We start from the raw sequence: 15,768 nt of genomic DNA on the forward strand, positions 1-15,768 counted from the left end.
ATTGGAAGAATTAATATCTTTAAATATCTACATCACCCCAAGTGATCTACAGATTCAGTGAATCTCTATTAAAATACTAATGGTATTCTTCACACAAACAGAAAAGAGATTCCAACATGGAACCATAAGAGGCTATAGATTGCAAAGCAATCCTGAGCAAAAGGAGCAAAGCTGGAGGCGCCACACCACCTGCCTTCAAAATACACTACAAAGCAACAGTAGCAGAACATCCTGGTATGGGCATGAAAACCAACACATCCTGGAGAACAGACCAGCGATAGAGCCACATATTCGCAGCTAAATGATCTTTGATGGAGGTGCCAAGACCACATTTATCATTTCCTTTCAATAAATGATCTTGGGAAAACTGGATATCCACCTGCAGAAGAATGAATAAATGTAAGATCCCAAATTCTGAAACTCCTGAAGCAAACAGGGGAAATACTTCCTGGCCTTGTTTTGGACGATGATTTTTGGCTATGACCTCAAAGGAAGAGGCAAGCAGATCCCAGACAGACAGATGGGAGTACACCAATTGACTTGGTCTGCCAATAGTAAGCTCTCAACAGTGCAAAGAGACAATATTCAGAATTCAAAACATTATTTGTAAACTATATATTTAATAAGGGGTTAATGTCTAGAACTGACAAGAAACTCAAGCATCTCAATATCAAGAAAACAAATAACTCTATTAGAAATTGGTAAAAGATCTGAATAGATGCTTCTCTAAAGAAGAAACACGAATGACCAAAAGTTGCCTATTAAAAAAGCTCAATATCATTAATTGTCAGGGGAATGCAAATTAAAACCACAATGAGATACCAATTGAACTATGCTTATTTCAATTAATTTTGAATATTCTATCTTCTTTGCCATCTGATGTAATTTTTAATTGTGTCATACTTCAATGCCTGCACACTCATGTGATGATAAGATCAAGGTTGTCAATATGTCACTCTCTTAACATTTAGACTTTTCTGCTCTGTTCATAGTTGCTTATGTGCTTTGTGGTGGTGTGTAGCTCAATGCTTGCATGCAGTATGCAGTGATAAAATCAGGACAAGTGATATTTCTATCTCCTTAAAAATGCTACAATCAGCATGTCAGTGTCTACGAGGATCTTCTGGAATCCTGACTGGATCACCCCGTCACCTGGGGAGAAAACGTCATCTTCCCGTCTTTCAGCATGGTGTCTTGATTTCACCAATGATCTGTGGTTCTCAGTATGCAATCCTGCACTTGTGCTGTTAGATCTATCCCTCACTAGTAAATTTTAAACTAATATTGTGAATGATATTTAAAGAAATTGCAAAATTCCAATTATTCACTGCTAGTATACAGAAGTCCAAATTTTTTGTGTTTTTATTTTTGTATTCTGACCTTGATGAATTTAGTTATTAATTCCAAGGTCTTTTCTGTAGATTCCTTGATATTTTCCACCTAGATGATTATTTGACTTGGGAATAAAACGTTTTATTCCTTCCTTTTAAATCTATAATCTTTTTTCTTTTTTTTTTCCTGCCTATGCACTAAGACTTCCATTAAAATGTTGAGAAGAGCAAGGAGGGTACCCTTCCTGTGTTCCTTAGTTTGTGGGAGAAGCACTCAATCTCACCATTAAGGGTGATTTTGGCTGAGATGTTCAGTCCCTTGCAGGTAGCTATTCCCTTCTGTATCCAGGGCACCGGCCACTTTCATCTTCAATGGAAGACCCATTTATCACGTGCGTTTCCCATGCCCTGGAGGTGATCATCTGCTGCTGCTTTTTTAGTCACGTGATACACTACATCAATTGGTTTTCTGTGTTGTGCAGCTTCTCATTCCTGGGATAGATTTAACTTGGTTGTATTGTCATTTATTTACTTAGCAGACTTACTGCTCTGTAAGTTATACAGCATAAAAAAACCACCCAGTGAATGGCTTTAAAAACAAGTTTTTTTTGAGTTGTAAATCTGCCACCTCAATCTAGTTTTAGAACATTTTCATCATGCCTGCATTTTTCATGTGTTGCTAAATTTGGTTAATATTTTGTCAAGATGTTTACGTCTTTGTGCAGGAGATAATATTGGTCTGCAATGTTTCTTGCAATATTTTTGCTTGTTTTAGTATCAGGTAATGATGACTCAGAGCGTGCTGAGAATTGCTGAATTAGTTCCTTTTTCTAGAATACTCTGTATATTCTTCAAATCATTAAAATACTCTTAAGTATTTGGTGGAATTCCTCAGTACGATGTTCTGGGCCATGAATTTTCAGTTTGGAAGTTTTTTTTAAAAAATATTTTTAGTTGTAGCTCGACACAATAACTTTATTTTGTTTATTTATTTTTATGTGGGCTGAGGATAAAACCCAGTGGCTCCAACATGCTAGGCAAGCACTCTACCACTGAGCCACAACTCCTTCCCCAGTTTGGAAGGTTTCAAACTAGGGATTCAAGTTCTCTAGCAGACACAGCATATTCAGGTACTTCTGTCTTTGTCAGGGACTTTGGTCAGCTGTCTTTCAAGGACTTGGTCAGTTTCCTCCCCACTTACAGATTTGTGGGCAGACAGCTGTGTCCATGTTTTCCTTATTATCTTGTAAGCATCCAGAGTCTTCAGTGTTTCCTGATCCTTAATTATTGATGTTGGTAATTTGTGTCTTCTCTCTTCTTTCATCCAAGATTCTGGCTAAACTGTATATCCAGTTGGTTGATCTCAAAGAACCCACTATCAGGATCATCAATTTTCTCCTTTCTATAATTTCTATTTTGCTGATTTCTGCTCTTATGTTTATTTTCTTCTGCTTGTTCTTTTCTCCAGTTACCTAAGGGAAAACTTAAATTATTGATTTTAGAGCTTCCTTCTTTTTGAGTAGAAGAATTTAATGCTACTAGTTTCCCACTAATTCCAGTTTAGTTGCATTTCACAAATCTCCATATGCTGTATTTTCATTTTTATTTTGTTCAAAAGGTTTTCTGATTTCCCTTCAGGTTTTATTTTATCCCATGGATTATTTTGAAATGTGTGGTTTAATTTTCAAATATTTGGGAACTACCTAGATAAATATTGAAAAGAAAATGACCACAACACTCAGAGCAACCAAGAGATCTTTATTGCAGCAGTACAGCAGAGGAGAAGAGAGAGAAAGAGAAAGAGAGAGAGAGAGAGAGAGACAGGAAGCACGCACAAGAGAGAGACAGAGAAAGCAAGAGAGAGAGCAAGAGAGAAGAGAGAGAGGGACAGAGAGAGCAAGAGAAAGCAAGAGAGATAGCAAGAGTGATAGCAAGAGAGAGAGGGGCCCGGCAGGAGGGAGTTTTTATAGCCCAAATCTAATGGGGTCTCTGGGTCTGCAAGCTGCCTGTTGGCACAAGGGGGTTACGTGTTTGGCCTTGAGCAGGGGGTTGAGTGTTCAGCCTTGAGCGGGGGCTTGGGCGTTTGGGCTTGAAGCAAATAGTTGATAAAGAACCGGACAGAGGGTTTGAGAGGGCAGGTCATCCTGCAGCTGACTTTGTTTGGCCTGCCCTGCAGACAGCTTACTCAGCCTGTCCTGCACCTAACAAATATGATGTTGATTTTAAGTTCAATTATAATAGAAACAGAGAGCATATTTCATGTAATTTCTATTCTTTTAAGTTTCCCAAGACTTGTTTTATGGCTTAGAGTCTGCTCTACACTTGTGGTTTTTCATGCTGAAAGAAGGGATATGAGGTCCTTTCAGGACACTTCATCCTCTTAGAAGGGACCCTTTGCCACATCCTCCTGCCCTGGCCTGTGTCTGTGGCTCCTGTTCTGGACTCCTCATGTGAATGGGAGTGGTCCCTATGTGTCTGGGTGCTTTAACTTGGCATGTGCTTTCAAGGGCCATACACACTGCAGCCTGGATCAGTGCTCATTCTGCTTGTGGAAAATGACATTTGTGGAGTGGACACGCCACACCTTGCTCACCACTCATGAGCTGCTGCATACTGGACTGTCTTTTTGTTGGTCATGTACAATGCTGCTGTGAAGATTCCTGTACAGGTGTTTGTGCGGACTTAAAGTTCCATTTCTCTTAGACACACACCTAAGGGTGGAATTGCTGGGTCGCAAGCACCATATGTTGTGCACTAGTCTCCAATCCCACCTGCAAACGATGAGAGTTCTGCTAGCTCCATCTCCTCATCATGCCTCATTATTATATCTTTTATTTCTTTGCTAAGATTTCTGCTTTTGTCCCATTTGTTTCATTTGAAACAAATTTGCAGTTTGCAACTTAATGTGGGAGCATTTTTCTGACAGTTTTCAAACCCTCTCAGGTAGTTCTGACATCTAGTCCCGCTTGGTATTGGCATCAGCTGATGGTCTTTTACACCTTAGATTTCAGCTTTCCCAGTTCTTGATGGGGTGAGTGACCCCAGTTGTCCCTGGGCGTTCTGCTCTTTGCTCAGGAGACTGCATCCTCTCACATCTATTCTTTGAGCAGGCAAGCATCCAGCTGGCGTGTGACGCTGCCTGCTCCATGGCAGCTTAGTCTCCAAAACCTCCCAAAGTGCCCTGGTCTTTCTCACCCTTCTAGTGCTGCTGAGACTCTGCCCAATCCCTAGGGAACCATCCATGGGGGCAAAGGCAATGTCCTGGGCTTTCTGGGCATGGTCTTACCGTTTCAGCCCCAGCCTCTTCCCTTCAGCCCCAGCAATAGCATGGGGCTGAAGGGAAGAGCCTGGTTGTGTTGTGCAGAAACATGGGCTTGTTGCTGCTGGGTGTGGGCAGATTGGCCAGCTGTCAATCACGGGGTCTGGCTTAGGCTCCCCGTCCCCAGTTGTCAGCAAAGGAGGAAAGCCCCTTGCTTACGTCTGGTGGCACTTGGGGTCAGCAAGGCCATTGGTTGCTCTGCTCACAGCGGGAGACAGCTGCCAACTTGCTCTGGAAAGGCCCTTGCTGTCCCCATTAGCCCAGGCCACTGGTGGCTCCCACATCTATATACTCAACTTTGGGCCACAACCTCCGCCATTGCCCCAGCTGAGTGGTGAGAGCTGGCTGGAGCCACGAGGAGTTATGAGGGCAGCTCTCTGGACCTTGGGGCTGGGGCCCTTTCATCTCACTCTCAGGCAGCCCCCCTTGGTAAGTTTCTCCTTCCTCATCCACAGGACTTTCTGGAGACAGTGGCTCTGTGGATGCCCAGGCCCTGGGACACAAGCATTCCCTGCTGTCTCCATCTGTCTGCCTGGCTCTCACTAGCCCCAAGGCTGATGGGACATCCTGGGCAGGAGGGATATGGGCTGCAAAGGGCCTGACCCCTGAGAGGGTCCACTTGCAGGATAAGCTTGGAGCTCAGGCACGGGTCTGGGTTGGTGCCTGGTTTCATGGACCCAGATGGACACCTAGTGCTGATGAGACCTGGGGGGACTGCTGTCCCCTGGGTTAGGGCTGGGGCCCACAGGGAAATGAAGGCAACATGGAGTCCCAGGAACTTCCAGGCAGGGTAGTGTGTGTGTGAGGGGCTGCTGGATCAAGAGCAAGAAACTTCAGAGGAGACCTGCCGAAGGGACAGCATGTGAGGCTGGAGGTGACAGTGAGCCCAGGCTGAGTGTGCAAGAGTGTGCACATGGGAAGGCATGGTGGGCATCTACAGGGGTCTGAAGCTGAAGGAGAAATAATGCTTTGGCTGGGCTGCTCCAAGGCCCAGGAGGGAGGTCACCCTATGCTGCACAGAAACCAAGTAGCGGCAGTGGAGTTGGGGCCTGTTGGCAGCAGGGTCAGTGGCAGAAAGGGCAGGGTACTGACACCTGCAGAGGTCAGTGGTGTGTTGCTGTGCCTGGGGTCACAGTTGAGGGCTTTGTGTTGGTGTTCAAGATGGCAGACCAGAGTTTGATCCTTCCATGATCTGGGCAGGGAGTGATGAGGAGGCTCTGAGTGGAGGGTGCAGGGCAGTGATGGTGGGGGACCCTGCAGGAGACACAGTTTCCCTTGGGGCATCTCCCTCTCTCTGAGCCCACCACCATATGGGACCTTCTCTCTTCTGAGGGGGCAGGGTCCACCAGGGGTCCTGAAGGTGGGTCTAGGGCTTCTGGGGGGCAGGCTGCCAAGACTGGAAGATGGGTGGGGTTTCAGAGACTGCAGTGTCTCCAGTGGAAGTGGGGACATGACATCTGGGAGCAGGGGTGGGTGAAGGTCCAGCCCAGCTCCTGGCCTCCAAGGACAAGGGAGCTTCCTTACTTGGAGGGGCATCACTGTGATGTCAGTTCTCCAGGCTAAGAGGGGAGCAGGGAGAAGAATTGGGGGAGGTGTGGGGGTAGTGGGCTGGTCTCCATGTGACCCCTGCTGTCATTTTTCCAGAATTGCTTTGGGGCTGCTAATTTGTGGAGCGAATCCTTGGAAGCAGCCCCAGGTGGATTCAGGCTGGTTCCTCTCCCCACCAGACCCAGGGGGGCATTCTGCCCTCTAACCAGTCCTGTCCGTCCCAAGGTGGCCCTGGTGACCTGCGGCTGGCACACAGACAGTGCATGCGATGGAGTGGTGCAGGTCCGACGTGATGGGGAGTGGGGACACTTGTGCAACCAGGAGTGGACACTGGCAGAGGCCTCTGTGGTCTGCAGGCAGCTTGGCTGTGGCCGTGCAGTTGGTGCTCCCAAGTATGTCCCACTACCAGGAGAGGTGGCTCGGCCCTAGCTGCACAACGTGTCCTGTCGGGGTCATGAGTCCTCCCTCTGGGAGTGCAGCCTGGGCGCATGGAGTCAGAGCGCATGCCCCCATGAGTGTGTGGTGGTTGTACTCTGTGCAAGTGAGTAGGGGCAGGGGGAGGGGGAGGCTGGGAGGAGGTGGCTGGGAGGAGGTGTGGAGGGGTTTCGGGGTGGGTGTGGAGGAAACAGTATGAGGCTAGGGAGGACCTGGGAAGGGATGGGGAGGGATAGACCTGGAGGAGAGGAAGGGTGGGTTTGGGGCTCTGGCAGGGACTCCTGGTTGGGGCCTGGAACACCCTGACTGCAAGTTGCTGCCACCTCTTCTCCCTGGTTAGTCCCTTATGTGTTGGGATCCTTTGATATTCTTTCAAATACTCAGATGCTACGTGCTAGTCCAAGGGCTGGTGCCCAGCTGTGCATGGACTGGACAAGGGTCCTGCTCCACTGAGCTTAGGCTGCCAGTACCACAGCTTTAGGGAAGCAGGGTAGTTTTTAGGGTGGCGGCCCCAGAGGCACCCAGGCATGCACTCATGACTTTCCCTTGGATGTCTGGCTTGACATGGTTCAGCCGTGTCTGGGTGCTTTGTGTGGCCTGGAGCTTGTGAAGACCCTCATTGCATCAGGTCACTAGAGTAGGAGCCCCTTGAAAAGGCCCTACAGGGTCTTGGGGATTCGTGTGAAGCCACCACGACGGCCTTCTTAAAGCTGAACACTTCAAGGGGGTAACCCAGAGCATTGAACGGGGTTGAACTTGTGTGATACCAGGTCTCTGGACCCTGAAATCCGGCCCTCTCTGGACTCCCTGGAGAAGAGGTAGGTAGGTTTGCACCGTAATTCTGCCTCTCAGACCCAGGAGAGTGCCTGGTAGGCACTGCCATGGTCAAAGGCAGTGCATCTGGAAATATCTGTTACCAGGGCGTATGCAGTCTTCACGTGTCGGTGTGCCTAGCGGAGTCTGAATCTTCTGTCACGTGGGCCTGTGCTTCACAGATGGCACTTTCTGGGAGATTCGCCTGGTGAAGGGTCACAGTCCCTGTGCAGGACTCCCTAAGATCAGGAATGTGAATGGGGTGGACCGCCTCTGTGGCTTGCACATGGAGGAGGCCACAGTATTCTGCCAGGAGCTGGGGTGTGGCCCTGCGCTCCAGGCCCCCCATCAAGGTGTGGACATCATCAGGAAGTACATGGTTTGCAGGGGCACAGAGCCCACCATCCGCCACTGCAGACTCAACTACAACCTGCGCAGTGGCTGTGACCTCCAGCTGGATGCTAGAGGTGGTCTGCTCAGGTGAGTTGTAATGCCATACTCTCAGGGACCCTCAGGTGATACCAGGCCCGGGCACTGTGGGGGTGCGGGGGTGCCAGGGATCCATCCTGCCTGAGGCATTGGGTGCAGACCATTGTGGGTGTAGTGGGAGGGAAAGGCCTGTGTGTTCATGGCTGGTCTTCTCAATCGACTTGTGGGCAACTGGCTCTCAGAAGGGACAATGAGTGGGCTGGGAACGTCGAGGGAAAATAGAGAGGACTGTGTGAAAAATCTGATAATCTCCAGCTCAGAGTTGCCTTTGGCAGGGACCTAGAGATCAAGGGCCCTGGAAGCTCTTCAGTATAGGCTGGCAGGTGGGAACCCAGCAGGCCACAGGTGTGCTGAGGTCTGTGTGCTGCAGCCCACAAGAGTGGAGCTAGTTTCTGGCGACCCAGCAAGATGCCAACTCAGCATACCCAGGCCAGGAGTCTTTGCTGAAGGTGTAGGGCTGATCAGTTTCAGCTGAGATAGCTACAGGCTAAAAGGAATTTGGTGGACAGCAAGTCAGTTCCTCCCAGCCCTGTCTCAGGTGTATGTGAGCTACTCACAGCTCCTGGTTGAGTATGAGGGCACAGACTACCTGCCCTGGTGCCCATAAAAGGCAGTGTTTATGGCCTGAGGGGACCTTGACCTTGCCTTTGAGATTGTAGATGGACTTGATACCATCACCCTGACAGGCAGAGGCTGTGGCAAACGTGAGTGCCAGAGCAGGTGACCCTGCCCTCTGGCCTTGGGTATAGGGTGGATGGGCCTCCGTCTGGCAGTGCTTGCCTGCGTCTGGCAGATGACTGGACCCAGATGACATCCCTGGTGTGAGCCTCCTGTGGGTGTGGTTGAAGGTGTCAGCTCAGGGCTGTTCATCGGACAATACCCGTCTCCACCTGAGAGGACATTGATTCCCCCAGGACACAGGGAGGCCCGGCTGGTGGGCAGTGAGCACCCCTGTGCTGGGCGCCTGGAGGTTCGGCGGGGCCTGACCTGGGGCACTGTCTGCCACACGGACCTGGATCTGCCCACAGCCCACGTGGTGTGCCGGGAGCTGCAGTGTGGGTTGGTCATCTCCGTAGTCCACGGCACCCTCTTGGGCCAAGGTTCAGGGCCAGTGTGGACAGAGGCCTCCCACTGCCTGGGCAATGAGTCCCTGCTGTTCTACTGCCAGAGCGAGCCCGGGCGCCAGTGCACGCATGACCAGGACGTGGGGCTCAGGTGCTCAGGTGAGGCCTGGGGCGGACTGCAGAAGTCCAGCCCAGGTCTTTCCTTGCCAACATTCCTCCATGGGCCCCGCCTGTGACTCTAAGATGAGCCCCTAAGGGTCCTGGGCAGGAGTGCATTGTGCTCAGGGACCGTTTGGTTCTGCTGGTTGAAAGGAGGGCAGGAAAGGAAGGGGAAGGATTCTGGCCATTGAGAGATGTGACTCAAGGGCTACACTGCAGACAGGGGGCTCCTCTGCAGAGCTGTAGGACCTGGAGGCTGATGCTCTGGTAGGTGGGGGCGGACTCAGGGATCAAGGGTCCATTCTGTGTGCAGCATACTGGGTGCAAAAGAAAGAAATGGCCGAGTAGAGCTGCTTTTAGGGTGTGTGAATCTGAGGCCACAGAACTTCATCTCTCCCCAGAGTTCTGGCTGGTCAATGGCAGCAGCAGCTGTGGGGGCCGCGTGGAGCTCCAGGTGCAGGGGTCCTGGGCGCCCCTCTGCGCCTCGCACTGGGACTTAGCAGATACAACCGTCCTCTGCCACCAGCTGAACTGTGGCAACGCTGTGGCCACACCTCCAGGTGTGCTGGCTGGCTGGACGTGCTCTACAATGGGACATGGGGTTCTGTGTGCAGCAATGCCCTCAAAGACATCTCCTTGACTATCGTCTGCAAACAGCTGGGGTGTGGGGATCAGGGCTGGCTGGAGAACAAGCCATTCCAAGGGGCAGGTTCCAGCATCGCCTGGGTAGATGACATCGAGTGCCACAGGCTACCCAGCTCCACTCTGTGGCACTGTCCTTCTGCTCCCTGGGACCCACGCTCCTGGGTCCTGGGAGAAGAGGCCTGGATTACCTGTGCAGGTGGGCATGGCTCTTCTGGGTGTCCTGAAAAAGACTGTTCTGAAAGTCACAGATAGGGCTGAAGTGAACTGCAGCTCTGACCTGGAGCCTTGTGGATCTGTCCACTGTGCTTTGAAGCTGCCTGCCCACTCATAAGCTTATAGGTGCTGGTTGCTTCTACACAGGATTTTCACCACAATGGCACAGGCTTCAGGATGCTCAACTGCTCATCCGTGCTCAGTTGCCCAGGTGTGCTCTGTCCCTTATGTAGATGAGCCTGCTCACGCCGAGTGTGGCCCAGAGGTAGCCTCTGCCCCTTCCAGAGGAGGGCGCCGTGCGCGTGCGTGGCGGCAAGGACGGCTGCTCTGGGCGCGTGGAGCTCTGGCACAGGGGCTCCTGGGGCACCGTGTGTGATGACTCCTGGGACCTGGCAGACGCAGAGGTTGTGTGCCGCCAGCTGGGCTGCGGCCAGGCAGTGGACGCCGGGTGGGGCGCTGCCTTCGGCCCTGGCTCGCGGCCCGTGTGGCTGGATGAGGTGGGGTGTCGTGGCAGTGAGGCGTCCCTGTGGGGCTGCCCGGCTGAGCCGTGGGGACGCGGAGACGGTGAGCACAAGGAGGACGCAGGTGTGCACTGCTCAGGTGAGTGTGCGAGAAACCCAGGGGGAGAGGTGCCTGGAGGGTGTGTTCCTGTGTCCACCTCTTTTTCTCAGCCACTCCCCACAGGGTTCAGTTGGGTGCTCCTGGCCCAGGCTGCCCCCTGGGTCTTCTGATGCTCTAGCAGAGGGTGGCCGGGTGGGCCCCGGGCCCTGACAGGTCTGTGCTGTTTAGAGAACCTCTGCCTCCCCATCCTGGTGCTCAGGCTGGTATGTCTCCTGCAGCTGTCCCTGGGACCACTGCATCTGGAGGTGGCATCCTGCCCACTCCCCAACTCCCAGTCCTTGTGCACCTAGAGGGCCTGCAGTGGGTGGGGCTCAGCTCTGACTGTCCTGGGGACCTCTGGGAGCAGGTGCCTGGTCACACCCTGTTCAGGTGGTCCAGGCCCCTCCCTGATGAAAGCAGCTGTCCTTCCTTGTGCCTGGGTGGGTGGGAGCCTGTGAGGGGACCAAAGCCCAGGCCCGGGCCCTTGCTTGCGGTGGCCTTGAGGACACAGTGGCTCCAGGTCTACAGCAGAGCAGAGGTGGGGCAGAAAGGCCCAGGAGGACACAGTGGCTCCAGGTCTACAGCAGAGCAGGGGCAGAAAGGCCCAGGAGGACACAGTGGCTCCAGGTCTACAGCAGAGCAGAGCAGGGGCAGAAAGGCCCAGGAGGACACAGTGGCTCCAGGTCTACAGCAGAGAAGAGCAGGGGCAGAAAGGCCCAGGAGGACACAGTGGCTCCAGGTCTACAGCAGAGCAGGGGCAGAAAGGCCCAGGAGGACACAGTGGCTCCAGGTCTACAGCAGAGCAGAGTAGGGGCAGAAAGGCCCAGGAGGACACAGTGGCTCCAGGTCTACAGCAGAGCAGAGCAGGGGCAGAAAGGCTCAGGAGGACACAGTGGCTCCAGGTCTACAGCAGAGCAGGGGCAGAAAGGCCCAGGAGGACACAGTGGCTCCAGGTCTACAGCAGAGCAGAGGCGGGGCAGAAAGGCCCAGGAGGACACAGTGGCTCCAGGTCTACAGCAGAGCAGGGGCAGAAAGGCCCAGGAGGACACAGTGGCTCCAGGTCTACAGCAGAGCAGAGCAGGGGCAGAAAGGCCCAGGAGGACACAGTGGCTCCAGGTCTACAGCAGAGAAGAGCAGGGGCAGAAAGGCCCAGGAGGACACAGTGGCTCCAGGTCTACAGCAGAGCAGGGGCAGAAAGGCCCAGGAGGACACAGTGGCTCCAGGTCTACAGCAGAGCAGAGCAGGGGCAGAAAGGCCCAGGAGGACACAGTGGCTCCAGGTCTACAGCAGAGCAGAGCAGGGGCAGAAAGGCTCAGGAGGACACAGTGGCTCCAGGTCTACAGCAGAGCAGAGCAGGGGCAGAAAGGCCCAGGAGGACACAGTGGCTCCAGGTCTACAGCAGAGCAGAGCAGGGGCAGAAAGACCCAGGAGGACACAGTGGCTCCAGGTCTACAGCAGAGCAGAGCAGGGGCAGAAAGGCTCAGGAGGACACAGTGGCTCCAGGTCTACAGCAGAGCAGAGCAGGGGCAGAAAGGCCCAGGAGGACACAGTGGCTCCAGGTCTACAGCAGAGCAGGGGCAGGGGCAGAAAGGCCCAGGAGGACACAGTGGCTCCAGGACTACAGCAGAGCAGAGCAGGGCAGAAAGGCCCAGGAGGACACAGTGGCTCCAGGTCTACAGCAGAGCAGAGCAGGGGCAGAAAGGCCCAGGAGGACACAGTGGCTCCAGGTCTACAGCAGAGCAGAGCAGGGCAGAAAGGCCCAGGAGGACACAGTGGCTCCAGGTCTACAGCAGAGCAGAGCAGGCGCAGAAAGGCCCAGGAGGACACAGTGGCTCCAGGTCTACAGCAGAGCAGAGCAGGGGCAGAAAGGCCCAGGAGGACACAGTGGCTCCAGGTCTACAGCAGAGCAGGGGCAGAAAGGCCCAGGAGGACACAGTGGCTCCAGGTCTACAGCAGAGCAGGGGCAGGGGCAGAAAGACCCAGGAGCTCTTTCCTGTGTGCATGGTGCCCTGATCCTGGGCCTTGGCTCCAGGTCTATAGCAGAGCAGAGCAGGGGCAGAAAGGCCCAGGAGCTCTTTCCTGTGTGCATGGTGCTCTGATCCTGGGCCTTGGCTCCAGGTCTACAGCAGAGCAGAGGCAGGGGCAGAAAGGCCCAGGAGGACACAGTGGCTCCAGGTCTACAGCAGAGCAGAGGCAGGGGCAGAAAGGCCCAGGAGGACACAGTGGCTCCAGGTCTACAGCAGAGCAGAGGCAGGGGCAGAAAGGCCCAGGAGGACACAGTGGCTCCAGGTCTACAGCAGAGCAGAGCAGGGCAGAAAGGCCCAGGAGGACACAGTGGCTCCAGGTCTACAGCAGAGCAGAGCAGGGGCAGAAAGGCCCAGGAGCTCTTTCCTGTGTGCATGGGTGGGTCACGAGTCCTGTGCCCTGATCCTGGGCCTTCACACCTGGGCATTTTTCCCTGGATTTTCCTGGCTGAGCCTTCCATCTAGGCCCTTTCACAGGACATTTGTTTTAAGCCCACTGCTGGGGCCTTGGCACTTGGCAGTCCCATCTGTGTTCTCTCCCCTGAGCCTTGAATCCTAGGCCTTCACCCTGAGCTCCTCCACCATGGGACATCTGGCCATCTCTGGGGAGCAGCTGCTTGTCCAGGTGGCATTGAGACCCCTCCCCCATGCACACTGCCCCTTCTGAGAGGCTGAAGTCATCCAGGACCAGGGTCACAATGCCCCAGGTAGCCAGGCACTCAGGAGGCCCCGCCTCTCACTGCCCACAGCCCTTTCCCTGGCCCCTCCACCTGTTGCTGAGGGCTGGACCTTGCCTGAAATCGCCTGCCTGGTCCTTGGCTTTGTCCTGGGCCTTGTCTTCCTAGTGCTAGGTGTCCAGTGGTGCCACAGCAGTGCTGCCTGCATGGGTAGGTGGATGACAGGGCATGGTGAGCAAGGTCCCTGGGAGCAGAGGCTGGGGGAAGCTCTGGGAGACGCCAGCATTGGCAGACCCTCTCTGTTCTGGCCACCCTCCTGCCTACTGCAGGTGTCTTCCTAGCAGCCACTGTGGGGTGAGTTTCTGTGGAACCACACACGAGGTGTGGGTACCCAGGTCTCACTATGTTTTGAGAATAGATCTATGAAGAAAATCCTCTTTCCCTGGGCACCAAAGTGTCCCCCACCCATCCCTCATCCTTGTCCTTGTAGCTGGGGCCTGTCATAGTGTGTTCAGAGCCTGGGACTCATCCCCTTCCCCAGGTCCCTTTGATCAGTGCAGGGCAGGGTGTGACTGAAGGCCATTGCTGTGCAGGGGCAGATGGAGAGGAGCCGGGGTCTCAGCATGCCTGAGAGGTCCAGGTGCCTGGGGGGTGGTGGGAGGCTCCAGCTACAGGAGCGTTCATTCTGTAAGGTTGTTGCCTTTGCAGGTTCTGGACTGTCGGGGAACCAGGCCTCAGAGGGCGTCTATGAGGACATCGAAGCTGTCCCTGTGAGGGAGAAAGATGAAGTGTCCCCAGAATCCAGGGGGCCCATGCAGGAGGAAGATTATGATGATGCGGCAGAGCCTGAGGAGGGCCACCATGATGAGGGGGGGGAGTCTGGGGCCTTGCTGAGCCCCACAGGTGTGCATCTTTGCGCCCTGGGGTCCGTGGCACTCTTCTTACTGTACTGCTCCCATGTGCAGGGCTCTGCTCTGGCCAGCGCTTACATTTAGATCCCGAGTGCTGCTCTGGGTCTCTGGGTCCTCACTGCCATCTTAGGCAGGAGGCATGGAAAGTGCCCTGTCCCTCAAGGCTGATGCTTGGACTGGAATCTTGCAGTGGGCAGGATGGCGTCAGTAAAGTCCTACCTGTCTTTGTTTCCTGTTGGAGCTGTGCCCTTTGTGCCTTCTACACCAATCCCTGAAGGCTGAAAGGGAGGCTGCGGGTGGCTGGTGGGGTTGTGTCTTTATGTTAGCACACATCCCAGAGGGCCCCACCTGCTGCTCCCGACCTTGTCTCTCTCTCTGGCTTCCTCTCCATGGGGACCAGGAGCTGAGCACGGGGGCTCTGAGAGTCCCTGAGGACCACAGAGCACATCTCCCTCCTTGGTCACAGGTGGGGCTCCTCGTCGCCTGGCTCCTGGAGCTCAAGCTGGGAATGAAGACAGTGGTAGCCCCTGGCCAGCCCATGATGGCCATGAGAGGACCCTCTGGGACTCTGAGCTGTGTGTGCAGAGCATGAGATGGACCTGGCAGGCGGGTCTTTCTTGCCCTCACGGTTAAAACAGATGTTGTTCAAGTCCCTTTGACCTCACTCATACCCCGCTAGTCCCTCCAGGACACTTATCAGGCCCCATAATGGCCAAGGTGTATCCTGGGCCCACTTCTCTGCCTCTCCTTGACCTTTGTCCTCCTGTGTGGCCCAGGCCTGGCAAGTTTCTAGCCCATGGTGGTTCCAGCAGCTGTCCTGAAATGTTGGGTGAAATTCCCGAGGAAGGTGCCATGGTGACACCCTGTGATCTACAGGCAGGGACGTCTTCCCTCAGCGGGAAGCTAATGCACCTCAGGCCCACCTTTCACAAGTGTGCTGGCCTGGACCCCAGCACATGCTGGACACTTGGTCATGTGATCAATACATATGTGAGAACAGCTTTCCTGACCCCCCGGAGCACTCCCATCCAGGACCACGTGCTCCATGTCCAGATCAGTCCTGGTCACTCCCATCCAGGAACACTTTCTTTTTGTCCAAAACGTGACTTGTATTACTCAATAAACAATCATGGTACCCTGGAAGAACCTAAATAATCCTGTAGTCGAACTGGGTCCCCCCAGTGCCCTAAGCATTTCCATGTTGAGGTCACAGGGGCCTCTTACTTACTATTAGTCTACATTCCTTTGCTGTAGATTACTCCTCTAATGTGGATCATGAAACTCCTTGCCCAGGATACTCTCTGGGTCTCATAGGTAGATTTTGTTGAAAGCACTGATTCTTGGGCCTGTTCATGCCCCGTGGTGGTTGGATTGGGTGTGGGGGCTTAGCCTCTCTGTCCCCATATTGTGTCTGTGTCCTTTGCTGCCTTCGCCTTTGGATCAGAGTCTAATCAGCACCACATGTAGACCTTTAAACTCTTGAGAGACATTTTGTGAGACTGTAATATGGGGTAAACTTGAGCCAGGCTTGCCTCACCTC

At 53.7% G+C, this 15,768-nt stretch overlaps 1 protein-coding gene across 1 annotated transcript; it reads left to right on the top strand.

Moving 5' to 3' along the window:
• Window positions 1-5,013: 5,013 nt before the first annotated feature.
• Scart1 (scavenger receptor family member expressed on T cells 1) lies at window positions 5,014-14,312 on the top strand. The gene is given in 14 exon segments (XM_077105373.1): window positions 5,014-5,079; window positions 6,408-6,454; window positions 6,456-6,739; window positions 7,629-7,909; window positions 7,911-7,926; window positions 8,850-9,170; window positions 9,560-9,711; window positions 9,714-9,999; window positions 10,052-10,090; window positions 10,186-10,227; window positions 10,302-10,616; window positions 10,856-10,882; window positions 13,390-13,527; window positions 14,026-14,312. Coding segments are annotated over 14 exon segments (2,301 nt in total).
• The last annotated feature ends 1,456 nt before the right edge of the window (window positions 14,313-15,768 follow it).

The sequence above is a fragment of the Callospermophilus lateralis genome, chromosome 15 (genome assembly GCF_048772815.1).
Source record: "Callospermophilus lateralis isolate mCalLat2 chromosome 15, mCalLat2.hap1, whole genome shotgun sequence".
Taxonomy (NCBI): Eukaryota; Metazoa; Chordata; class Mammalia; order Rodentia; family Sciuridae; genus Callospermophilus; species Callospermophilus lateralis.